At 40.3% G+C, this 27,334-nt stretch overlaps 1 protein-coding gene across 4 annotated transcripts in view; it reads left to right on the forward strand.

Moving 5' to 3' along the window:
* The window catches only part of MET (MET proto-oncogene, receptor tyrosine kinase), a 171,774-nt gene extending 144,698 nt beyond the window's left edge, over nucleotides 1-27,076 (forward strand). For 3 of the 4 annotated variants that reach the window (XM_061640057.1, XM_061640054.1, XM_061640055.1), the window contains 8 exons: nucleotides 3,798-3,938; nucleotides 9,486-9,716; nucleotides 15,745-15,825; nucleotides 16,617-16,798; nucleotides 18,327-18,436; nucleotides 20,775-20,940; nucleotides 24,698-24,834; nucleotides 24,931-27,076. In XM_061640057.1, coding sequence (XP_061496041.1) covers nucleotides 3,798-3,938; nucleotides 9,486-9,716; nucleotides 15,745-15,825; nucleotides 16,617-16,798; nucleotides 18,327-18,436; nucleotides 20,775-20,940; nucleotides 24,698-24,834; nucleotides 24,931-25,141 — 1,259 coding nt within the window. In that variant the 3' untranslated portion in view covers nucleotides 25,142-27,076. Of the gene's footprint in view, nucleotides 1-3,797; nucleotides 3,939-9,485; nucleotides 9,717-15,744; nucleotides 15,826-16,616; nucleotides 16,799-18,326; nucleotides 18,437-20,774; nucleotides 20,941-24,697; nucleotides 24,839-24,930 lie in introns of those variants that run through there. The other variant, XM_061640056.1, reaches the window with a different exon arrangement.
* Nucleotides 27,077-27,334: the final 258 nt, after the last annotated feature.

A 27,334-nucleotide genomic window follows, 5' to 3' on the forward strand; every position in this document is an offset into this window, starting at 1 on the left:
GGAGGGTGAGAGCGCTTGGCACTGCAGGGCTGTTTTGTTTTCCTTTGGGTCTCCATAAGCGTTAGCAGACCTCTTAGCCTTTTCCACCTTTTCTCCTCCCCTCCTCCCTCCCAGTCCCCTCCTTTGTGGGGCTCACGGCTGTAGCCTCGCAGAACTCCCTAGACTAGAGGGCAGAGAGACTCACCTGTCATGGCCCCGTCAGAGGACTCCTCAGATGAGGACGACTCGGGAGTAACAGCAGCAGTCCCAGGAGCAGCAGACTCAGAAGGAGACATGGAGGAGCCTCCTGAGAATCCAGCTCCTTCTCCCCCTCAGCTGCAGAGCACCCCAGATACAGCAGAGTCCCTGCAGCCAGACACAGACAGTGAACAGGATACTCCCCCCTCACCTGCAGAACGTAGACAGCAAAAGGTCAGGCAGAAGAGAGGCAGGCCTGTCTCCTTAAGGCCCAAACGCTGAGGACTCACACCTGCTGTCAACCTTGCTCTTTATAAGGCACACCTTGGCTGCAGCTTGTTGCTGACTGCAACGTCAGGCGTGGCTTGTGTGTTCCTAGTTTCCTGGCACCCTCTTTCGGACTGACCCCTTGGCAATTGATCCCGGACCTCTACTGACCTCACTTCTGGACTCCTGACTCGGCAAGTACGCTTCGGACAAGCCTGGCCCTTATCAGCTCCCCTCCTCCTAGACCTGGCAGATTCATGACCAGACTGCCGGCTAAGGACTTTGCTTCCCTGCCAACCACCCAGGAATTTCCAGCCCCCCACCGGCACTGCTGACGCAGTGTAGAGCTGACATCACCTTAGTGGGGCTTGAGGCAGTGGCCCCGGGGACCCCTCCTTGGAAATGCTCTCTTAGCAATGAGAGCCAGCTGTTTACCTTATGGGCCTCGCAGCTGCGGCATTGAAGAATTGGTAAATCTTCCTTCCTCACTGCCCTAGTAGTGAGAACTGGCCGTTTACCTTGCAGGGCTCATGGTTGCAGCCCTGGAGGATTGTTAAATTTTTCACCCGCACTTGCCTAGCTGAGTGTTTACCTCGCGGGGCTCGCAGCTGCGGTCCCATACGATTGTTAAATCTTTATTCCCATGGGATAGTATACCAGAGATCGCAGCTGTGGCTCTGGTTGGCCGCTGGGGCAGCAGCGCTTATTGGTGCCTTCCATCTGGAGCTTGTGGCTAAGGCTCCAGCTGATAGTGGGGGGGAGGCACTCTCTTTCTGCCCCAAGTCGGGGCTTTAGGCTTTTAGGCTGAGAAACCCTTTGGAGCTCGTGGTGGCGGTGGCTCTGAGCGGTTGGCTTTTAGTTTAGTTTAGTTTAGTTTAATTTCATTTATAAACCGCCCATAACCAATGGCTCCCTGGGCGGTGTACAACATAAGATAATACAATAAATCAACAAAAATCACGAAATATAAAAATACAGATACATAATAACAATAATGTAATATTAAGATCACTAAACCATTAAAACATTAAAATACTTTAACATGAATTAAAATGCCTGGGAGAATAGAAAGGTTTTAGCCTGGCGCCAAAAGGATAACAACGTAGGCGCCAGGCGTACCTCCTCGGGGAGACTATTCCACAATTCGGGGGCCACCACCGAAAATGCCCTGGATTTCCCACCCTTTTTGTTCCCACCATTTTGCCTGCCATTTTGCCAGCTTCTTGTCTGCCTCAGCCACTCACGCCCGCCATTTTGTTTTTCAAAATTTCCCGCCCTTTTTCTTAAAATTATTTTTTACCTCTTTTGTTTGTTTCTAATCATCCTCTGTTGGTAACAAACAGTGTTTAGTGTGCCCTCCTCCTAAAGAGCTTATAAGAGCATATATATCTCTTTGGTTAATCACAATTACGTTTATATATATATATATATTAGGTGATTAACGGAATCCTTATAGGGATCCAGAGCAAGCTTGAGTGAAGTTCTGTTTGTTGCTTTATTACTAATTCAGTTGGGGCTATACCACACCCATATACTGTTTGGGTGGGTCGGAGCCCCTAAGTTACGGCACTCCGCTATGGGGTCTAAGTGCGAAATTAATTGTTAAGCCCCAATTAAGTATCAAGTGCCAACTCACCACACCCCTCTGCCGTGTGCGTGTGTAACTGTCCACTTGCGAAGGAGTCGGAGATTATGATCTAAAACTTTCCATACTTAAGACTGCAGCTCTCTGGGTTGAGCTGCTGAGTCAACTTTCTTCACATGTTGCAGAGCATGTCTAGAGTGCAGTTAGGGAATTCTAGTGAGCTAGCTTAGAGGTTTCTATGAAGCGCACTGCTTTTGATGTATCCATTACTTTAATAAAACAAGATTTAATTGCACCTGTGTCTCAGCCTCGTGAATCCTGCTCTGAACAGGACAGTAACAAATTCTCCTTTGGCAGACATTTGCAGGGCAGCAGTATGGTCTACTCCAGATTCATTCATTAGGCACTATATGATAGACTGCTATGCCTCTGCTGACATTCCTTTCGGGAGACGTGTTCTATAACAGGTTGTTTCTCATGTTTAGGCAGTAGGTAGTCCCTCCCTACTAGGGCTGCTTTGGTACATCCCATGTGATGGCATGTTACCTGGGGAAAACAGACCATTGGTCTTGCCTGAAAGGTGGTTTTCCCAGGTATCATGCCATCACAGCCCTCCCTGGTGGAGGCAAGTGTGAATGAATTAAGACCCCTTTGTATGTGTTCTGGCTGTTGCTGCTCCTTTGTTTGGGCAGTTGCCCTTTTTATTTGCAAGTCTACCTGTTCTGTGTGTGACTGCTGGTCAGATGTCTCACTTCAGCCTCGTCATGAATGAACTGGACTAGAGCCGGAAGGAGCAGCCCAGGTCTTGACTCCTGTGCATTCTTGCCTTCGGATGTTAGATGGCGCTATAATCCACATGATGGCATGATACCTGGGGAAATCACCTTTCAGGTGAAACCAACAGTCCAATCTAATGGGGACCAAACTGACCAAATATATGCTATATGGAAGAATAGAAATGCATTTTGCAGTAACCTTCCTACCGAACATTAACTGCCTCCCATAGCTTAGCACTGATACATAGAACTGAAAATTCTAGGATAACACAGGTTTGCCCAGAACCTGTGTTAAGACTATCATTGCTACTCTGATTCTTGGTTCAAGAGAAAAATAAACTTAGGCTGCAATCCAGTACATGTCTACTCAAAATAAACTCTATTGGGTTCAGTGGGACTTAGTCCCAGGTAAGTGTGTATTGGATTGCAGCTGGGCAGAGCAATCCAACTCAGGAAGCTGGCAGAAGGAGTGCTGGTGGAGGAGGAGCTGGTGGGAAGGTCCGCAGCATCCATTTCCCGTTCAGGAGCCATCAGGCTGGTACAACATCAGCTCAGCTGGGAGCTGCATGCATGTATGGGAAAGGAAAAGGTGGCTCTCACGAATACCCCTACTGGCGAGTAAAGCCGGTTCCATTGGTTCCTGGACCGACCTTTTTTTGGTGTAACTTTGGCCTGGAACAGGACCTGCAAGAGTGCTCTGCATTGGAGTTGGATGTTGCGTAAGTCCTCCTCTGACATGCCCCCGGAATGCCCCTTTTTTGAGCCTTACTCTGGCTTCCGCCAGCACCCATTCCACTGGGTTGGGCTTCCCCGGCAGGGTTCCAGCTCTATTGCGGCTGAACCGGGACAAGGGGCTTCTGCCGCCAGCTCAGCTGGGAGTTTGCCACATCCAACTCCTCAGCCCAGTGTAAATACAAGTTGGATTGAGCCCTTAGTACTGTAGATAATACTAATTTTAGTACTGAGATTCTCTTGTGTTTTTCCATGTTAAGATTTAGGTGGAGAGATTGTTCGCTATGATGGAAGAGTGCACACTCCTCACTTGGACAGGCTTGTGAGTGCAAGGAGTGTGAGCCCTACAGCAGAAATGGTTTCAAGTGAATCTGTAGACTACAGATCAACGTTTCTAGAAGGTATTGTTTTTCTGATTAGTAAATCTGACACAGTAGTTCCCAAACCTTTTCCCCCCATGAACCACTTAAAAACTGCTGATGGTCTTGGCAGACCACTTAATGATTTTTCTGCCTCTTGTAGCAATTCTAAGGTACTGTGCTAGATGCTGTATGATTTTAATTGTATCTTACTACTTCTATTGTATGTTATTGTATTGTATAGTATTTCAATTTGCATTTCATAGAATTCAAATTGTAATATAATAAAATACAATGTAAGAAATACAAGCAGCAATAAAAATACAATTAAAAATCAGTATGAATATTTAATGTGGACATGCCGTGGACCACTGGCAGTCCACAAACCAGTTTGAGAACCTCTGATCTGTCATACGTCATCTACAATGTGAAATAGATTGCATTCCTTTTGACAGTTTGCTCTAATCCAGTTGTAATGTTCAGAACCACTTCCCTAGCAGTTTAAATGAAATTGAGATTAAATGAGGGGGGAAATAAGAGCTGGCATTTTGATGTCACCAACATTGCATGGATGCTGCAAAAAAAAATTGCCTGGGCATGATTCCAGAGTAAATTCCCATCTGTAAACATCCAGCGCGGTGTAGTGGTTAAGGTGTTGGACTACAACCTGAGAGACCAAGGTTCGAATCCCCACATAGCCATGAAGCTCACTGGGTGACCTTGGGCCAGTCACTGCCTCTCAGCCTCATGAAAACCCTATTCATAGGGTCGCCATAAGTCAGAATTGACTTGAAGGCAGTACATTTACATTTTTAAACATCCTATGGAAAGACAATGGCCCATTTCACATTTTGGCATAGTGTGAATGAGCAAGAATGCTTGCTGCTGCATTCCTGGGAGCTAAGCCATGATTTGACTTAGCATAACATGTGAATGTAGGCTTGTGGTTTATCTTGCTCCCAGCAAAATGTGAGCTCTTACCAAGGTTTTCACTATGCTCGCCTAGCCATGCTTTGGCCTAGCAGTACTTGTAAATGAAGCCAATGTAAAGACAATGTACAAATGCATTTAAACAGTGATCTGTAGCTGTCCAAAGAGTTCGGGGAGTATTGTTATAGTTGTATTATTCAAATAAATTATTTATCCGGGTTATTTACTACTGTTATTTTTCATGTCCTCAAAATATCACTGTTCATGTACTATAACTGTTGAAAATCTTAACTAAAGTTGGTTCACAATTAAAAGTAAAGCAGTTAAAGTGGGGGGATTCATAGGTGGAGAATTCTAAGCAAATGATATCTCGTGTGTAGGCCAGTGATCTGTGTTTAGCTAGATCTCAAGAGTCCTGGCTCTGAATACAGTAATTAGTATGAGATAGTGTTGGAACTCTTGCCTTTCTATGTTATTGGAATCATTGCTGATGAGATGATGTGATTAAATACTGGCCCAGATTCCAGGCTGAATATTTGGCATGGTTCTGTATGTATCTAAACATCACATTTATGCTCCATTTGTGGAGCACTAAGCATATAGGTCAGTTCACAGAATAAATACGAAGCCAACTATTTATGCCTACTACCCATTATCTGATGTAATCTTCTGGCAGCTCATAGATTGCTAGCAAGGTGGAAGAGTGCTGTTTCTGTGCAAATTTGTTTACAGTTATTTGTTCTGCTACATGCTCCACAATGTGGTAAAACTATGTTGTAGCAATAGGAACTGCAGCACATGCTGTCTCTAGTTGTATCTTAACTTTATCATCAGTAAATGTAAAAGAATGAAACTACCGTCTCATGGTGATCTTTTCCAATTAAAAAAAAAAGGATTACATAAATTACCCTGAATGGGCATGCAAATAAATAATACGTAATCACAAAAGGACATATTTAAAACATTGTTCCTTATTTGTCCCCCTCCCCCATTCATCAATCACAGTTGATACAAATATTTATGAGTTGCGGAGTGAAATTAGAAATGTGCTAGTAATACTAAAATCAGATCAGTACTAAAAGTATTGTATATGATTCGGTTTATAATTTTATGTATCATTACTTTAGTCTATTTGTAGCTTAGAGCCTTGCATGTTTGGTGTTTGTATTTCTAGACATCTACAATATAGTGGATAATTTCATCTGAATATAACTATACCAATGATTACATTATGGCTGCTTGCAGACGGGTGGCTCCTAGTGCTAATAAATCATTGCCCTTCTGCTGAGAGCTACAAACAGAATTCCAGTCAACTATTGCACTTTTTCTCTGTGTTCATCCTATGTTCCATCTAGACTAGGCAATGTGGCATAGCTGCTGTATGGTGATCACAGAAGAGGGGAATGTCCAATTAATTTCAGCAGCCACTTGGAGAAAATAATTCTACAACTCCTTTTTAAAAATAAATTATTTATCTAGCATTTATTCATTTTAAGAGTGATTGCCCATGAAATGCAAAAAAAAAGTGTTTAACATTTGCTTTAGATCCAAAGTGTAGATGGGAAGTGTTAATTAAGAAAAAGACCACATTCCTAAAATGGCAGGAACTGGGGATTCCCCCCTTTTTTAAAAAAATAGTTTTATAGCATTAGAAGACTCTTATTTAAGCAGCATTTCACTATTTTTTAAAAAAAAAATAGCTGGAAAATCGTTTCAGTACTAATGAAAAGGCTGACTAAAAAAATTAACAGAGTAATGAAACAGCACCCACAACAAAGGTTATAGTGAATGTGTCATAGCTATATTTTCATTTACCCAGTACAACATTGCTCACATCAAAACCATACCAAAAGGATAGAAGAGTAGCACTAAAGGGCATCTATATTTGTAGAGAAAAAAGATGGAAGAAGCACTAGGAAAACATGAGAATATTACAAATAAGAGGCAATGTCATGTAAACTGCAAAGATCTGTAATCTATAAAGATCAGTGACCTATCAGATATCTAAAATCCTGTTCTTCAAGTGAGATATTGCAATTTAATACATTTAAAAACTTGTGACCAAATGCCACCTCTGAAATAGTTAAACTATATTATATTTTAAAACTTGAGGAAATGAATCACTCAAGCTATTTTCCTAGTTGAATATTTAGCATTAGATAAATATAGTCTTGGGCACTTGGGAAGTATTCATCAGATTTTTAATTGCCCACCAATTATAAACTGACAATAACCCATGGTCTTTGCTATTTCCTCTGTTTCACAAATGTGTCATTTCCCAGTTTTACATTCCCTTAAGGATTATACACTGTAGATATAATTTCTACCTTGGTTCAAACTAGAACTCTAGGAAATTCAAGTAGGGCCTTACCATTCACTTTCTTCAGTGTAAAAATTTAGATTGCACTAAAAATTTAGATGCACTATTGCAATCTTGGTGAGCCATGACAAGATGACATAGTTTTATGAGCTGGTCGTGATGCTGCTTAGCATTTAAAATTAGAAAATCCCTGAATAAAAAAGTGATGCTTTCACAGAAAAATCAGGAGAAATAAACAGTTCATTTTGACAGGGAGAGATCCTGGTTTTTCTGCAAGTCACACCCTTTGACCCGGAAGGCCTTCCTGCTAATACTTTCATTATTATTAGCTTCACCGTTCAAGGCGTGCGGATTCAGAACAGATTCTGTAGCTCAGGCCTGACTCAAATTCCATTGCAGTGCCTAGGTCTGGGGTGGGGAACTGCATCTGCTCTGTGGAGCTAGATCTGCGTGTGTGCACACACACACATGCGCACAGGCTAACTTTGACAGGTGGGTAGGACTACCTACTTGTCTGTCATCTGACGTTATAATGACATCTGGTGGTTGACACCAGTCAAAGTTCAAAGAAGGTTGCTATAACCGCTTCATCAGCAGTTACATCACTGTCCTTTCAAGATGCATTTCCAGCACAATCATGTGTAGGGGAGGTGGGTGTGACTTGGCCAAAATGGCCTGGTGAGCCAAATGGGGAGGCCCCTGATGGGCCTAACTAGGCTCATGGGCCAGAGGTTCCCTACACCTTGGATTGTGTGATTGTCTTTCGGCCCCTGGCAGTTGTGCTCTGGGGTGCCGCAGGGTACTATCTTGTCCTTGATGCTGTTTAACATCCATATGAAGCCCTTGGGAGTGATCATCAGGAGATTTGGGTCAAGGTGTCAGCAATACGCTGAGAAACCCAGCTCTGTTTCTCTAACATCTGAATCAGGAGAGGCTGTACAAGCCCTGGACCAGTGCCTGGACTCAATGGCAGGCTGGATGAGGGCCAGTAAACTGTATCCGAGGAAGAAGGAGGCCCTGTGGGTCGGTGGTTCCCGACTTCGGATAATTGGTCAGTTGCCTGCTTTAGATGGGGTCGTACTCCTTCTGAAAGAGCAGGTTCATAATCTGAGGGTGTTCCTGGATCCATCTTTGTCGCTAGAGGCCCAGGTGTCCTCAGTGGCTAGAAGTGCCTTTTACCAGCTTCGGCTGGTAAGGCAGCTGTGGCCATTTCTGGACCGGGATAGCCTGACCGCTGTTGTCCATGCACTGGTAACCTCCAGGTTGGATTACTGTAATGTGCTCTATGTGGGGCTACCCTTGAGTTGGTCCAGAAGTTGCAGCTGGTGCAAAATGCAGTGGTGTGACTGCTCACTGGGGCAGGGTATTGCCAACATGTCACCCCACTGCTGAAAGAATTGCAGTGGCTGCCCATAAGCTACCAGGCTAAGTTCAAGATTCTGGTTTGGGTGTACAAAGCCCTTTACAGCTTTGGACCAGGATACCTGAAAGGTCGTCTTACCCCTTATATACCCAGTCGATCACTATACTCTGCAAGTGAGGGCCTCCTGTAGATACCATCTTATCAGGAAGTGTTTCACACAACATAGGAAGTGGACCTTTAGTGTTGTGGCACCTACCCTTTGGAATTCCCTCACCTTAAATATTAGATAGGCACCATCTCTGTTACCTTTTCGGTGCCTACTGAAGACCTTCCTCTTTCAACAAGCCTTTTCAGTAAAGACCTTATCCCAGTCTGCGTCTGTGTTGGAATTGCTTTTCAAGATGGTTTTAAAGCATTTTTAAAAATATGTTTTTAAAGGTGTTTTGTTTTAATGTTTTTAAAGCTGTTTTAAAAGATGTTTTAATATATTTTAATATCTGTTTTCATTATGTTTTATATTGTTTTTGTTTGCTGCCCTGGACTCCTACTGGAAGGGCAGGATATATATATAGCAGGAAGATACCAAATACATTAAAATCTCAGAAAACAAAAAGATCATAGCAGCACGCCTGAAACATCAAAGAGCAGGAAATTAAATACACCACTCTAGAGAGTTTCATTATTTATTTATTTAGCATGCTGCTAAGATCTTTTGGTTTTTTGAGATTTGTATGTGTTTGTTATCTTCCTGCTTTTAATCTGAATTCTTTTTAACATGTTCGTGATTATTAAATACTGGTTTTAATAATGTTAGGATTGTTGTCTTTATTGTTTTGATGTGTGTTAGTAATTTTGTAAGTTGTATTTGAATCTCCTTATAGAAAAAAGCAGAGTAGTTTTTAAAAATAAATAGATAAAATTAGGCCCCTTTTGATGGAACTCATTGTTGATATAATCACTTCTATTTTTCTTGCAGATCAGTTTCCAACTCTATCTCAGAATGGATCGTGCAGACCATCCCATTATCCTCACACAGACCTATCTCCCATTCTGACTAGTGGAGACTCTGATTTAGCCAGTCCATTGCTGCAGACGAATGTCCATATTGACATAAGTGCCTTAAATCCAGACTTGGTCAAAGAAGTTGAGCATGTGGTTATTGGTGCTGACAGCCTGATAGTACATTTTAGTGAAGTAATAGGAAGAGGTAGGTGTTTAAATGGTCTTCTAAATCCACACTGCTCCACAGTCACATATAATGTGCTTTTATGAATTAAATGAGTGATTACCAAGTCCGTGTAGCATAATCCATGGCAATCCAGTTTGCCATCTTATGCTGTAGACTTGTACTGCAGCATATTACAGATTTCCAATGTGAGAGAATTACACTAAAAAATGAATAGATATGTAAATGTATTTTACTCTTGAAACTTTGGTTCAGATTCTGCTAATGATTTCTAACAATCCAATCTCATTAATGTTTTTATTTATTTATCAAACATTTATAGATCACCGTTCATGTAAAATAACAAGGCAGTTTACAACATAAGGGAGAACCAGTAAGGTGTACTGGTTAAGGTGATGGACTACGAACTGGGAAACCAGGGGTCGAATCCCCACATAGCCGTGAAGCTCACTGGGTGACCTTGGGCCAGTCACTGCCTCTCAACCTCAGAGGGAGGCAATGGTAAACCCCCTCTGAATACCTCTTACCATGAAAACCCTATTCATAGGGTCACTATAAGTCGGGATCGACTTGAAGGCAGGCCATTTTACAACATAAAATCAATACAAAAGAAATAACATATTAATAAAAACCAAATACCTCATATATCTAAAATTCCCCTTATAAATAGGTGTATTTTAACCAATTGGTAGAACACCATTTTCCTATAGGTGCCTGCTGTATGACAAGAGGAAGGTTATTGCGCAGTATGGGGGGCCACTTTAGAGAAGCCTGTCCCTCCTAATCACTTTGAATGAACTGGAGCTTGAGATTGATAGGCAAACGGTCAAGGAATACCTAATCACTTTGAACAAGTTCAAATTGGCAGGGCCCGATAAACTGCATCCTAGAGTATTGAAAGAACTGTCTGAAGAACTCTCAGAACTGCTGTCTTCTTATCTTTGCGAAATCATGGAGGACTGGTGAAGTGCCGGATGACTGGAGGAGAGCTAATGTTGTCCCTATCTTCACTTTCCTCTTCCAACAAGCCTTTTAAGTTGAGACCTATCCCAGTCTGTGTCTGTGTTAGAATTGCTTTTAATATGTCTTTTAATATCTTTAACCCTTTTTAAAAAAAGTTCTTAAAGTTTTTTTTTTAATGTTTTTAACGTTTTGTTTTAATTGTATTTTAAGGTCTTTTTATGATGTTTTAAAGTGTTTTTAGTGTTTCTGTTTGCCGCCCTGGGCTCCTGCTGGAAAGAAGGGCGGGGTATAAATAAAATAATAAATAAATAAAAAGGGCAAAAAGGAGGAACAGGGGAACTACAGACCAGTCAGCCTAACATCAATCCGTGGAAAAACTCTGGAGCAGATTATAAAGCAGTCAATCTTCAAGCACCTTGAAAACAATGCAGTGATTACTAGGAGCCAACATGGATTTATGAAGAACAAATCCTACCAAACTAATCTTATCTCATTTTTTGATCAGGTAACCTCCCTTGTAGACAGTGGGAATGCTGTGGACATAATATATCTCAACTTCAGCAAAGCTTTTGACAAAGTGCCCCATGATATTCTGATTAGCAAGCTAGCTAAATGTGGGCTGGATGGAACAACTATCAGGTGGATCCACAGTTGGCTCCAGAATCGTACTCAAAGAGTGCTTATCAATGGTTCCTTCTCAAACTGGGCAGAAGTAACGAGTGGGGCACCACAGGGCTTGGTCCTGGGCCCAGTGCTTTTCAACATTTTTATTAACAACTTGGATGAGGAGGTATAGAGCATGCTTATCAAATTTGCAGATGATACAAAATTGGGGGGCACAGCTAATACCATGGAAGACAGAACCAAAATTCAAAGGGACCTTGATAGGCTGGAACATTGGGCTGAAAACAACAGAATGAAATTCAACAGGGATAAATGCAAAGTTCTACACCTAGGAAAAAGAAACCAAATGTACAGTTGGCTCAGCAATAAAACATGTGAGAAGGATCTTGGAATTGTCATTGATCACAAGCTGAATATGAGCCAACAGTGTGATGTGGCTGCAAAAAAGACAGATGCTATATTAGGCTGCATTACCAGAAGTATAGTTTCCAAATCACATGAAGTATTGTTGTTGTTATGTGCCTTCAATTTGACTACTACTTATGGCGACCCTATGAATCAGTGACCTCCAATAGCTTCTGATATAAACCACCCTGTTCAGATCTTGTAAGTTCAGCTCTGTGGCTTCCTTTATGGAATCAATCAATCTCTTGTTTGGCCTTCCTCTTTTTCTACTCCCTTCTGTTTTTCCCAACATTATTGTCTTTTCTAGCGAATCATGTCTTCTCATTACGTGTCCAAAGTATGATAACCTCAGTTTCATCATTTTAGCTTCTAGAGATAGTTCTGGTTTAATTTGTTCTAACACCTGATTATTGGTCTTTTTCGCAGTTCATGGTATGCACAAAGCTCTCCTCCAACGCCACATTTTGAATGAGTTGATTTTTCTCCTGTCTGCTTTTTTCACTGTCCAACTTTCACATCCATACATAGAAATCAGGAATACCATGTCTGAATAATCCTGACTTTAGTGTTCAATGATACATCTTTGCATTTGAGGACCTTTTCTAGTTCTCTCACAGCTGCCCTCCCCAGTCCTAGCCTTCTGATTTCTTGACTGTTGTCTCCATTTTGGTTAACGACTGTGCCAAGGTATTGATAATCCTTGACAGATTCAATGTCCTCATTGTCAACATGAAAGTTACATAAATCTTTTGTTGTCATTACTTTAGTCTTTTTGACGTTCAGCTGTAGTCCTGCTTTTGTGCTTTCCTCTTTAACTTTCATCAGCATTCATTTTAAATCATTACTGGTTTCTGCTAGTAGTATGGTATCGTCTGCATATCTTAAATTATTTAAATTTCTCCCTCCAATATTCACACCTCCTTCAGCACTGGTTAGGCCTCATCTTGAGTACTGCGTCCAGTTCTGGTTTCCGCACTTCAAGAAGGATGCAGACAAACTGGAACGGGTTCAGAGGAGGACAACAAGGATGATCAGGGGATTGGAAACAAAACCCTACAAGAAGAGACTGAAAGAACTGGGCATGTTTAGTCTGGAGAAGAGAAGAATGAGGGGAGATATGATAGCACTCTTCAAGTACATGAAAGGTTGCCACACAGAGGAGGGCCGGGATCTCTTCTTCATCGTCCCAGAGTGCAGGACACAGAATAATGGGCTCAACTTGCAGGAAGCCAGATTTCGACTGGACATCAGGAAAAACCTCCTAACTGTTAGAGCCATATGACAATGGAACCAATTACCTAGAGAGGTAGTGGGCTCTCCAGCACTGGAGGCATTCAAGAGGCAGCTAGACAGCCATCTGTTGGGAATGCTTTGATTTGGATTTCTGCATTGAGCAGGGGGTTGGACTTGATGGCCTTGTAGGCTCCTTCCAACTATACTATTATTCTATTATCCTCATCACCCCCAAATCTCTGCTGCCACTGTGGGATTACAAGAGCCTCCAACAGTCTCAGGGTTGGATTGTGTGGAAGGAGGTGCTTTCTTAGATAGTGTCATGAACCTGTAATGGTCATGAGTTATTAAAAATCTAATAACAATACTTTGGCTCCAGCAAGGGACTCTGGGAGATGGTTACAGTTAGAAAAGACAAGCCTTTGCCAATTTGCAAATTTAAGTTTCACTTCCCAGCTGAAGATGGTTAGAGAAGCCTTAACAAGCTGCACCTGTTTATCTTTGCTGATTAGCAAGTGCCTGGTACCCAAGGTCATCCTTGGCCTGTACAGTTGGAAAAACACAGTTGGGAGGGGGGCCTGAAGGCGCGAAAATGTGAGAAACATCGAGAAGAAAGTTACATCAGCCAATTCCTGATTGGTCAATTAATCTTGGACCGTTAGGATCCTTTTCCCTTAAGGGCTAGAGACCTATAGCCTTTGTTCTCTGTTCTCTGCCTATGCTGACTGGCACCAGAGTTCCAAACCTTTCTGCCTTATGGTTCCAGGGGTTGCTTATGGGAAGGCAACCTATGTCTGGTTCCATTGCTTTATGTTGAACATCCATCTCTCTTAGGAGAGGTGCCACGCAACCAACTACCTCGTGAGTAAGTAGTTAGGTGAGTTAGTTTGTTATTTTCTTGTTGTGTGTATGAATTCTCTTGTAAGAACCTAAACCCCTGTTGGGTGAATGGTCTTAAAGGATTACTTGCTGCTATATGATATGTGCACTTATATATTTTAATAAAGCTACTTCTATTTAACCTGGTGTGTTCATTTGAGAGAAGGGGTGGTTCTGGATTCAGTACCCTGACCCATCTCAGTCACTAACTACCAAAGAGGGTTAAGAAGTTAAAGGCTTGGATTTTAAGTGTTAAACCAGAGGTGCCTGGCAAGGAGTGTAACTGTGACTCTTGCCTTTTAGGACCTTGGTTTTATATATCTTCTGGGCTCAGAGATCCCCTGGCTCTGAGTGGACCAGTATACAGGGGTGGTGGCAGCCTACCTTCTACCTTGCAGGGTTGTTGTGAGCATACACAGCCTTGGCAAGGGTGAAGTAATAGCTTTTTGGTTCCAGTCTCATTTCCCTAAGGGTGGGGGTCTGAGTCTGATGCATGAACCCAGTACCTTGAGGGTCTGGGGATCATGACAGATAGGTTGGTCCTAAGCTGTTTAGGATCTTACAAGTTTGCAACAAAGCCTTTAACTCTGCTCAGAAGTGAATAGGCAGCCACTGCAATTCCATTTGCATATGTGTCATATGCAGTAGGATAAATTCCACTGAGTGAAATGAGGATTATACCAAAGAAGTAGGCATAAGATTGCAACTTAATTCCAATAAACATGATTTTTTCACAGTTCAGGATACCAGAAGAATCTAGAGAATATGTGCCATGTTTGTTAACTATACAGGCATAGCAATCCAAGTTACAGGAAGCTAGCATAATTTATGCTTATGCTGATATAATTTACCCATACTCCAAGCGTCATTCAGGAGCTGGGCTGAGCCAGCCTGAGCATGGCAGAGGGAAAACAAACTTTTATAATAGGGTTTTACTTACACTAAGTGCCAGTGTAACTTCCCTGAGTTGCTAGGTCATGTGACCAAGCTGAACGAAGTTTGGAATGGAGTAAATCTCCCCCTACCCTGTCCCCAGAACACCCCTTTTTCAGGATTTACCCTGGCCTCTGTTCATCTGGTTTTGAATGAGCTGACATGGAGAACTGGCACGTTTCTAGCTGAGCTGAGCTGAGCTGAGGGGCTTCAGCCAGATATCCACCTATTCCAAACTCCGCACATCCTGACAGATTGTGGTTTGGATTGCTCCCTTCAACATCATTTAAGAGTTGCTCATTATACTACTTCTTCCAAAAATCCCCAAAGTGGCTTACATAGAATCTGATATGCCATCTCTCATCCAGCTGCTGCTATTTACAGTCCTAACCCCCTTAGTGTTTCATCAGTGTCCTGTGCCTCTAGACTATTCTTGGAAAATGATAGGCAACTCAGCAACTTAACTTTAGAATTTTTGATTACCTTTCTGTACAGAGTGAATTCATCTACGTTACTTTCTACCTAATGTACCCTTATTCCCTAAGCAAATAACTAGTTTTAAAAATGTGGAAAATTGCAATCATGTTCGTATTCGACCACATTTGGAAACCTCTCCACTGGAAGTTAAGTTCAGGTTAGATCACACTTTGGTTTTAAGGGATAGGTAATTTTACAAAACCACTCTTTGGCCGTCAGATGTTCTTTCATTTCTGATGCATCTGCTTACCTAGTGTCTAATAGTTTCATCTTGTTTGTCCCTAGCACCTGGCTCTGTTTCATGAATTTGCCCAATACCCTTTTAAAGTCCATGCCCATCAGTGATTTCATGAGTTAATAATGCATTTTGCAAAGTCCTTTTTTTCTGTCTGCCTGGAATTTACTCCCAATTAAACTTTTAATCATATATTACTGTTGTCTTAAAAGGAAAACAGAGTCTGCAGTGACGTTGTCTAAACTGTAATCTCTGGATGGTGGGAAATAACAAGGTTAATCTTACTTATTCTCTATGCAGGACATTTTGGATGTGTCTACCATGGAACTTTGTTGGATACTGATGGCAAGAAAATTCATTGTGCAGTGAAATCCTTGAATAGTGAGTCTAACATCTTTCCATAGTGAACTACAATTAATTTCAGAGTGAACAGAGGCAACTGCACTTCTGCCTACTAGTAGTATTAGTTGTATATGGATTGTTTTTGTTTGATGTCTTTGCATAAATTGCAGGAGGCTTCTCTAACCATTTATTTGTCTCCCCATTTCCATGTGGAAGAATGTTCATATCCTTCTTCCCCCACGGATAAATAGAAGATTAAAGGAAAGAGAGAAAATGGGGTGTTATTATTTTACACATTGCTCGACTGTTTCATATTCATTTTTTATGAGTGAAACAGTTGGAAAACTTCAGGAGCAAATTAGCACACACTAGTGAATAGCCTTCTTCCCACTTTGCTCTTGAGACATTTCTATTTATTGTTACTAAACTATGAATACGGAAGGGAGGTGAAATAAAAATAAAGAATGAATTCTGGAACTACATATGTATGCTGTGAATGTGTTAAGAACATTCTGGCAATGATAATTCATTCAACTATGCAGATGATATTTCCAGTTTGTTTGGTTACAGATATGGATTGCCTAGTTCTGCAAACATTTAGTAACTTTTCTTGTATGATTAGATATGCTAGATGTAATCTGGAGAGAGAATCAGATATTAATATCTGATTTTGATAAATATGTCTAAAAACAGTTTTGTTTTATTCTGAATAGACAGGGAAATGGGGGAAACGGTAATATTTGACACTTGTTCAGGTAAATTTCAGTTGTGTTAAAAATGTACTAGAAATGAAATTATGATGTTTTGGTTTTACTACTCTTATTTCTCAGGGATTACAGATTTGGATGAAGTAGCCCAGTTCCTAAAAGAAGGGATTATAATGAAGGATTTCACTCATCCCAATGTCCTATCGCTGCTTGGAATATGCTTGCCCAATGAAGGGTCTCCTTTGGTGGTGCTTCCTTACATGAAACATGGAGATTTACGAAATTTCATTAGGAATGAGTCTCACGTATGTACATTCTGGGACCTGCTTAATAATAGTGTAAAGTTTAGCAGTATATATGACTGCAGCTTTGTTCAGTCTAAAAACATTAAATGATTGATTAACCATCACTTTTAATTGTGGTTTTAAATGTGGTTTTTAGCAAAAGAATAGTTTAAAGCCATCTGTGTGAATCCCTCACTTCATGTATTGTAATGACATTTTCCAAACTTTAAATCATTTCCCTCTAAAATATGCTACACAACTGTCATTAAACACCTTCAAAATTTAATCTGTTCACATAGGCATTTTAATATACAAATTAAAGGCAGAACCACCAGTCAACCAAGAAAAGCAACAACTCTATAATAGCCCAGATTATATAAATAATGCTATTTATAAATCATTATTAGCTTTCAATCCTAAACATACACTGGCACAAAATCAGTTCCAAAGATCTGTTGTCTCCCTAACTTTTCTTTCCACCACAGGCCTAAGTAGTTGTTTAAAGGTGGAGTTGAAGACTACTTACAGCAAATACAGCAGCTTCTGTACCAAGTCATACTCTTTCAGTTGTGTAATTAAACTGTTGTCAGTCATTACTTTCTACCTAATTTTTCTACCTCACATTTTGGCTTCCTAGTGTAGCTGTCCATGACTGTAAAAATTATGGCCACTGAATCCAGGTAATATGCTCAGTCAGCAACCAAACAAACTCTCTCAGCCATACAACATCCCTCCCCCAGCACACAAACAGCCAGGTAACAATTTCACACAAAACGAACAAACCCAGCCAGGAAACAGTTTCTCTCTTAAGTTAAAACAGTCAAATCCACCTAGTCATCATCCCCTGAAAACCAACTTCAATTTCCCCCCACCAAACACACACATAGCCAGGGAACACAACACATCCACTCTCCCCCAAGACCGCATATCCACATAATTAAAACAGGGAATACTCCCCAGTGCTCCTCACCATTTTCCCAGTACCCCAGGTGCTCCCTCTGTCCCCTCCAGGTGCTTACCAGGCAGCAGTGGGTCCCTTTTTCTTCCACTCTCTTCCATTTCTTTAAAAAATATGCGCAGGAAGCTTGTCTGGGTACACTGGAGAGAAAAGCACCAGCTTGTGCTGTCTCATCCTCTTCCTTTTATACAGTAGGAAGGTCTCTGAGTCCAAACGGGTTGACACTCAATTGCATTCTGAGGGGAATAAGGGAAGATGGCAGGAAACCAGAGCTTGTGTCTCAAAGGTAGATTAACTCCCCCAGACACACACACACACACACACACACATCTTCCCCCAAATTAAAAAAAAATCATGAGGGGCCAGAGGTCTTGATGGAGCACTAAGATGAGTGTCTCTGTGTGGGTGCCCTTGAGCACCATGTTGGCAACCCCAGAAGTGGAGTCTATAAACCTAAAGGCCAATTTCATCAATTATATTTGGTAACTGACTTCTATACTGTGTTTAGTATTGTTATTGTTATAAAAATAGAATACCAGAATAAATAATAAATGTGTTATCTTGACAAAAATGGCTGTCTGTGTTTTATAGAACCCAACAGTAAAGGATTTGATTGGATTTGGACTGCAAGTAGCAAAGGGGATGAAATACCTCGCAAGCAAAAAGTTTGTCCATAGAGATTTAGCAGCAAGAAATTGTATGTAAGTATAGTAATCTGATTCCATAGTACATTTTAGTGATGTTTGGATAAAGTAGCTTGAAGAAAGAACATTCCACATTTTACAACTTTATTTTATTTATTCCTTTTGTGTCCCATCCTTCCAGTATGGAGCTCAGAGTAGCATATGGTATTCTTGGGCAGTCATCCATTCATATAATTACCAAGCCCAGAACTGCTGAGCTTTACACAGAAAGCTCTGTCACTTGTGCAGCACAATCCTATGTGTATTTACTTTGAATCAAGTGCCACTCCATTCAATGGGGCTTACTTCTAGGGATGTATGTATAAGTTTGCAGCCGTAAAGCATTTTTCTGTGCTGAATTCCTCCACTTGAAAGGTCTCTGCTTAAGAGAGCATCCTCTCTGCATAAGAGTGCCAATACTCATCTTTGAAACTCCTTTTCATGCTCCAGGCTGCATTCTTTAGGCAGGACAAACTGTAAATTTTACTAATGCCTATCCACCATATCAATAAAATTAAAATAATTTCTTCATGAAAGATGAAATGAATAAAACTTCACAATGATTGTGAACTCTAGGAACTGTAGCTTTGTGAGGGTAATAGGGGTCTCCTAACAACTCTCTGTACCATTTATAAACTACAATTCCCAGGAAGCTTTGGGGAAAGCCATAGCACTTTAAAGTGGTATGATCCTGCTTTAAATGTATAGTGCAGATGGGGACTTAAAGAAGTTTGCACCTAGGCTGTCAAAGGAGCCTAGGTTCTGAAAAATTAGTGGTTGCTTCATTGTGCAGTGCAGCATAGCACCTTTTTTAACATGTTTGCTTGTCTACAACATTGTGAACTATTGCCTTGGGAGTAATTACAGGTAAATTAACTGATTAAAAAAAGCAATAATAGCTTCATGTCACTGTAATGAGAGCCAGTGTGGCATAGTGGTTAAGGTGTTGGACTACAACCTGGGAGACCAGGGTTGAAATCCCCACACAGCTATGAAACTCACTGAGTGACCTTGGGCCAGTCACTGCCTCTCAGCCTCATGAGAACCCTATTCATAGGGTTGCCATATGTCGGAATCAACTTGAAGGCAGTACATTTATATTACATTTGTCACTGTAATATTTGACATTACTTGTCAAAGAATTCTAGAGAAATACCATTTTTCCTTTTTTTAGTTTCTTTATTTAGTTGCTAAAGTTGGTGATCTTTATGGTTGCACATCTTCATTATTTCACTGAAAAAAACAGTTGAATTATGAAAAGAAAATAAACAAAAATTCTGATGGAATAGTAAGGCTTTTTGTACATAGTCCTGCCTTAGCTTTTCTTTGACCTCTGCTGTGCAAGAATTTTTATATGTAACAAAAATTATGCAAAGAATTTTATTAGCATCTGGGTGACCAGACATTTTAGCTCATACAATGACAGATTGTTAATGATTCATTACCAACATTACGAATTAATGAGCTTAACTGCATTAATTAATAGAATTTACTCAGTAGGCATCTTATGTTTGAGTTCAGTTAGCATAAAATGTGACTGTCCCTTTGAAAATGAGAGTTCAGACTTTGTGTTCATAAGAATTTAGCATGTCAATAAAGCAGTTCCATATTTTATTTCACTTGTTTTTTTATTGATGAGGTTTGAGATTTTAAGGGGGAATAATATTCAATCCATCTAAGGCCATTTAAGCCTTTTTGCAGCTTCAGTTGCCAATGCAGCAAGTGCAACACAGGAACAAAGTACATACATTTATTCCCATTTAAACAGTTGTTTAAGAGTTGTTTTAACAGTTGAGAGTTGTTAAAAGACCCCATTTCCCTCAGAGCTACAATTGCCAGAGTGGTAATTCAGTCAGTCCCTTTACAACTCTGGAAATTATAGCTCTCTGAAGGAATAGCGGTCTCCTAAGTGGAATAATAGTGTGGAATCTGTGTTAAATAGATCGTTCCCTTCACAAAGTTTCATCCAAGTTAGTTCTGTTCAGAGTAGGCCCACTGAAATTAATGGACCCAAGTTAGTCAGGGCCATTAATTTCAAAGAGTATATTCTGAATAGAACTAAGAATAGACACAACACATAATAACTTTATATAAGGAAAGACTAAGAGGTATGGGGACACTATCCAACATCAGTATTCCCAAATACCAGATCATTATAGCTTAGTTGTTAAGGAAGTATTGTTACTTTTATGGTAATATAAGCACATTTGTTATATAGATAATGCTCTAGGTCACAAGTTTAGTACTTGTTGAAATATGTAATATAGCCTTCAAAAGGTATGGTCTCAAAGGTGTCTTAAGACAATGTAAATTGTGTCATCTCAATTCCAGATCATTATTTTTATTATTTTTCTAGGTTGGATGAAAAATTCACTGTCAAGGTTGCTGATTTTGGCCTTGCTAGAGATGTCTATGATAAAGAGTACTACAGTGTACACAATAAAACAGGAGCCAAACTGCCAGTAAAATGGATGGCTTTAGAAAGTTTGCAGACTCAGAAGTTCACTACAAAGTCAGATGTGGTAATATGTCTATAATTATTTATGTAGTTCTTGCTGACTTTCCACATTTCAAGGTATTCCTGGAAATATTAATGGAAAAGAATGATATGATAGATTAATGCCAAAAGCTTGTAATCTTAAATCAAAACTAAGATTCAGCATTTTTAGCTTGCAAAATAAATCTGACTGGTTTCCTCCTATTTTGCTTTGTGTACACATCCCCAAGCCACAAAATTCTAGACAGCCATAGATGTTAAGATTTTGGGACATAGCTTGTCTGACTTCCACGCACACACAAACCAGTCATGAGCATACCAGTATAGAAGGAAACCTGTGACAAACTTGATTGCACTGGCCAGACTTTGAGGGTCAATCAACTTAATCTGACCAGCTTCATTTTCCCCCAAGGCTTAAAATTACCCATTTTATGCAGCTTCTATTATGGCTTATGTTTGAGTATGTTTTTATGTTTGTGAGCACCAGAAACAGTAGAGGGACATATCACAGCCTTTTCCATCATTGGTCCTTGTTGTGTTGTCGATTCTGACTGTCTGTGTTGCTTTCCTTGAATCCCTCTCTTCACTTGAAATATTATTCTGTTTTGGACAGAAGTTCCCTTATTGTAGACATGACATCATTCACATCTTGCCCAGCCCAGATTGCCTTTTTACCTCAAGCAACATGCCCTTTGGCCATGTAAGATTGCAACTGGTTCCAGTCTCAAGGGGAGTCAATACCCTTTACTTAGGTTGCATACACACTAACCTCCGTGTAGCAGAAAAATGTAGTTTTTTTCTCAATCCAGAGTTGTTCGTGCTTGTCCTCAACATGCTCCTTTCAATCTGTCAACAAGGGTGGGTGCAGTTACTTGATACACATTTTAAAGCCTACCCCTTGATTAGATTATTCACATATTTTCCTCCTTGCACATGCCCCAGGTGGACGAAGAAGGAAGTGATGGTTGTGATCTTTGTATACATCTGCCCACAATTTCATTGATACATCCCATCCCCATTCGTAGGAACACCTATATCTATTTTCAGATGGATACACTGTGGGGTAATGCAGAATTAATCTGCAATGAGCTTTTATTTTGAAATGAAACCAATTTCTCAAGAAACTGGCTTTTCAGGGGCAAAAAATATGCAGTAGATCTAGGTTGTATGAGGACTATGTAGAAAAAAAAGTACTCAGTCTCCATTGATTCTAGAATAAATTATTGTGTGTATGCAGCCTAATACTGGAAGGGTTGTCCTGTCAAAAGCAGATTCTATTTTCCCTTGAGATTTAGATTTCCATTTGCAGTTTTGTCTGTTTTTAGCAAAGCTCCTTCTGGATTTTCTTCTTGATTCATAGGATTGTAGTCTATAAAAAGTTGTCCATACCAACCGGCTAACCTTACTTAAAGTCATAGAATAAAAGAGTTGGTGGGGGCCTATAAGACCATTGAGGCCAACCTCCGGCTCAATGCAGGACTTACAGGAACTTTTTTTAAAGATTCAGGAAGTGTGTGTGCTGGAATACTGGGCAATAATTGGGGTGTGCTCAAATGCGGCACAATAACTAGGAAGGGGGAGATGAGGAAAAACTGTTAAAATGGCATGGGTAGGTGGTGAGGTATGTCACAACTACCTCACCTGGCAATGAAGTCACATGCATATTTCATACATAATCTCCATCCCACACAGCAAAAACACTTGCAGTAGTATGTGGTCAGGTGAGAACTGCAGTTTATCAGCAACTTAGTGGAGTTAGAGAAACTTGCAGGATTATGTTACTGGGTAATTTGGTAGCCGTATAGTCCTCCTGAGTAAACCAAGCATCTGAAAAGGCTCCAAGTGGATCTTTAGTGTTGTAAAAATTATCAATAAAAATTAATTTCTGTCAGCCCTTTATTACATGGTGTTACTTGGAACCTGTATTGATTTCAGTTTATTTATAAACAGTTCTCATAGGATAGATGTTTAAGGCACATTTACTTGGGAGCAACCCCTACTGAATGTAGAAGTCTGGCTCAGCATATGGTAGCTTCCTATGTTCCTGCTTGCCAGTTCCATAGATTCTCCTATGGAACAGGTTCAGAGGAGGGCAACAAGGATGATCAGGGGACTGGAAAGAAAGCCCTGTGAGGAGAGACTGAAAGAACTGGGCATGTTTAGCCTTGAGAAAGAGACGACTGAGGAGAGATACAATAGCACTCTTCAAGTACTTAAAAGATTGTCTCACACAGGAGGCGCAGTATCTCTTTTTGGTCATCCCAGAGTGCAGGACACAGAGTAATGGACTCAAGTTACAGTAAGCCAGATTTCAGCTTGACATCAGGAAAAAATTCCTAACTATTAGAGCAGTACAGCAATGGAACCAATTACCTAGGGAGATGGTGGGCTGTCCATCACTGGAGGCATTCAAGAGGCAGCTGGACAGCCACCTGTCAAGTATGCCTGCATTGAGCAGGGGGTTGGAGTCGATGGCCTTAAAGACCCCTTCCAACTCTACTATTCTGTGATTCTGTGTAATTGCCTAGTAAACATACATACAACCAGGCTGTGCATATTAGCCCATAGAGTTATTCATGTGCAGTTTCCATTCAGTTCAGTGGAACTTGCAAATGCTTGACTCTGTGTAGGACTGCAGCTTCACACTGTAACATAAAAGCTACAGAGGAGGGCACATAGCTTAGTGGTACAAGACATGCTTTGCAGGCATAAAGTCCCAGATTCAATCCCTAAGATCTCCTGTTAAAGGATCAGGCAGCAAGTGATGGGAAGACATGTCACTGGAGAGCTGCTGCCAGTCAAAGTACCCCAGTGGACTATTTGTCCACTGGACTAGATGGACAAATAGTCAGACCTGGTGTACTTGCCATATATTATTTTTTGTACTGGCTTTAGGGATGGAAAGATCTCTCTGTTTTGGTTCTCTCTGTTTCTCATTTTTCCAATGTTAAATTCGGTTCTCTACATTTCTACAGCAATCTGCGAGGTTTTTTTAAAAAAATCCTCATGAAAATTCTCCACCATTTTAGTGCAAATTTCTCCAAATAAACACTTTTTGTAGGCAGTTTTGACAAAGGTACACATTTTTGCCAGCCATTTCTCATCATTTCATGCCTTTTTGCATGTTATTTCCACTCATGTATTCATTTTTATGCACACATTCCCCTAATATATGCATTTTTGTAAATGTTGTTTAGTTGGTGAACTGCATTCCAAAATTCTAATAAATGCAAAGAATGGCTGTTTCGGTTCTCATATTGTTTTAGAAATTGTGAATTTGATCAGTTCTGCTTGAAATGCAAACTGAATAGAAATTCTCACCCATCCCTAACTGGTTTGTAAATTTGAGTGTGTAAACTCTCTCAAAACATTTTATTTTTATATATTAAAGCTTTTTTAAAAAAACTCTTAATATATGTTACAGTCTGTAAATCTGACTAACCAGTGTGCAGATAAGCCTTCCCCAATCTGGTGCCCTCCAGATGTTTCAGATTACAACTCCCACCAGCCAGCAAGACCAATAGTCAGAGATGATAGAAGCTGTAGTCCAACACTAGAGGACCAGGCTGGGCAAGACTGGTGCATGTTCCTTGACTATTGTTTCCAGCACAACACTTAGTTCAGCCTTTGTCATCCTGGTGCCCTCCAGTTCAAAACATCTGGAGGGCACCGGGTTAGTGAGTAGTAAGTGGTGTGTGTGTGGGGAGGGGGGAGAGAGAGAGAGAAACTTGCACAAAGCCTCATGCTTTCTTGTGAATTTGGTCTTCCTTTATTTTTGTTAGTGGTCCTTTGGAGTATTACTTTGGGAGCTGATGACAAGAGGAGCACCACCCTATCCTGATGTCAACTCTTTTGATATTACTATTTACTTACTACAAGGAAGAAGGCTCTTGCAACCTGAATATTGCCCAGATCCACTGTAAGAAAATAGCTTGTAAAACCTTCCACAAATAGTCAGTTCTTAGTGATAATATTTTATAGATAATAATTCACTTTCCTTGTCTTTCAATTGCAGATATGAAGTCATGCTCAAATGTTGGCATCCAAAACCTGAACTACGGCCATCATTCTCTGAATTAGTTTCAGATATATCAATGATCTTCTCTACTTTCATTGGGGAGCATTACGTTCATGTGAATGCCACCTATGTCAACGTGAAATGTGTTGCACCGTATCCATCTCTTTTGTCATCACAAGACAACATAGATAGGGATGCAAATACATGACCAAGCATGTTTGTACCATCATGGGAGTGGGCCCCCCATAAATAGTAATCAACAACATTTTTGTCTGTTGCTTTTTGTTGAAAGCACTGTTATGTGTATGTGTTGTACAAATTGCACTATATTGAGGAGACAATGTCATGTCGCTGAAAGCTACAGGATCATGTGTTATCCAGGTAATAATTTTCAAGTGTGATTGGCAATTTTAGCACCACCAACAGTACTATTGCAACACCTAATCTAATGCCAGATATTCATTTGTGAGCAATCCAGCTGCTGTTATAAATTACACTATGTAAAATAGATGAATTCATAGATTAATGAGTAATGCTGGAGGACCAGACACTTAAGGAATGAGTTAGCATTTGCTCAGCAGTCTTTTGATGCATAAGAGCCAGGCCAAATAAATATTCCAAGACTGCAAATACTTCTCTCATCTCTATTGAATATTTGTTTGGCTTGCTGTAGGAATTTGGCTATTTTGACGGTATACAGGTAGCCCCAATGACCGACATCACATTGTCCATTGATCACAATGCTTCAAACAATGTAGAATACTGGTTGTAGTTATCATGTGATAATGTTATTGCAACAGCTTTCAGAATCAAGAGCAACATACCATAATAGGTCTTTTTAAAAGAGCATTACCATTCTGCTACAAGGTTTAAAACTGAGAAGTCTCTTTAAGCAGCCAGCCAAAGAGCAGGTTGACCATATTTGTGGACAACATTCCATAGACCTGAGAGATCAGCTAAGTGGTAACTCTAGATTTTAGCAACAATGGCTATGTGTGAATCAAAGGACTTGTGGCAGAAGAAAGAAGAGCTCAAAAAAAGAAAACTATGTCAGCCCATTTTGAACCAAAAGGAGTGCAACACTGTGCAATTGCTGCTAAGCTGGGCATGTCATTGGACAAGCAAATAAGAACTGAAAATAGATTGTGATATAGCCCATAGCTGCTCGATACGACTGATTCCATCAATTGGGACATGCCATATATGTCTTTATAATAATGACCAAAATAGAGGTTTTAAAAACAGACAATAATTTAAAGGTTTTTGTAAACTGTGCTCTTAACTCTTGAGCATCTTGTTTCATTTCTGTTCCTGTGGAATTGAGTGCATTCTACTGTATAGACTGTTTCATGTAGGAATGATAGCTAGTTTTGTTGGTGTAAAACCTTTCAAAGCATTCTATTTTTATATTGAAAAAATATTTTTAATTATGTATATATAGAGGTTTGTACTGTGAACACTGCAAAATGTGTTATCAACTTTTCATTCATAAGTTGTATAGAGGTTAAAAATTTGATTCTGTAAAAATTGTAAAGGCAAAGAGTTGATTGCGTGTCACATCCACTCCATGTGTTAAAATCACCATTGCTGGAATCAAAAACATTTCCAAGATCTTTGAGGAGGCAATGCCTATAAAAAATTCAATTATAAGAGAGATTTATTGTTCTTGAGAGAGAATGCCACATGGAAAGATTTATGAAGAGGCTGGAGTGGGTAAGCAAACTACTTGCTGATAATACTGGATTGTATTAAACTGCCACATCCATTCCAGCAGCAAATACTTCATATGTGCTGAGAGCAATGTTAATTGTGAACTGCCTTAACACAAAAACTTCTGCTGCAAGCAAAAAGAGCGGGGGGGGGGAGATCCTGAGGGTTAAGGGAAATTACGATGTCAAGGCTTATTGCAGTTATTCTAAACCTGTGTACACATGCCTTGAGGAATGCAGGGAGTGGGAAATGAAACAATTATACTATTTATGAGGAGAAATTAATGTTGTGTCTGGGACACTTGTAAATAATATGTGGTTCTTGTAGAGATTTGATGTTTGTACTTTCATATACTTGCCAGTGAGATGGATGGTACTTAACTTTATAATTGTGATGACCTAGCAAACTTAAAGTAAAACATTTGTATGCTGGCTGTTTGTTTGAAGTATGCACGTGTCTGTCAAACTGAGAGTGATCTTGATCCTGTCAAGACTTGAATTCATGTTTGTTTATGAAATCAGTAGGACTGGATGGTGGAGGTGACCTAAGAAGAAATGATCAACTTAAGAAATGAAGACAATTGGTTGGGTCCAAAACTGCTAAGCATTGTACTAGAGGAGGAATGGGAAACCTGTAGACCTCCAAATGTTACTGGACTACACAATCTGCTATCCCTGATCATTGGCCACAC

The sequence above is a fragment of the Rhineura floridana genome, chromosome 8 (assembly GCF_030035675.1).
Source record: "Rhineura floridana isolate rRhiFlo1 chromosome 8, rRhiFlo1.hap2, whole genome shotgun sequence".
Lineage (NCBI taxonomy): Eukaryota > Metazoa > Chordata > Lepidosauria > Squamata > Rhineuridae > Rhineura > Rhineura floridana.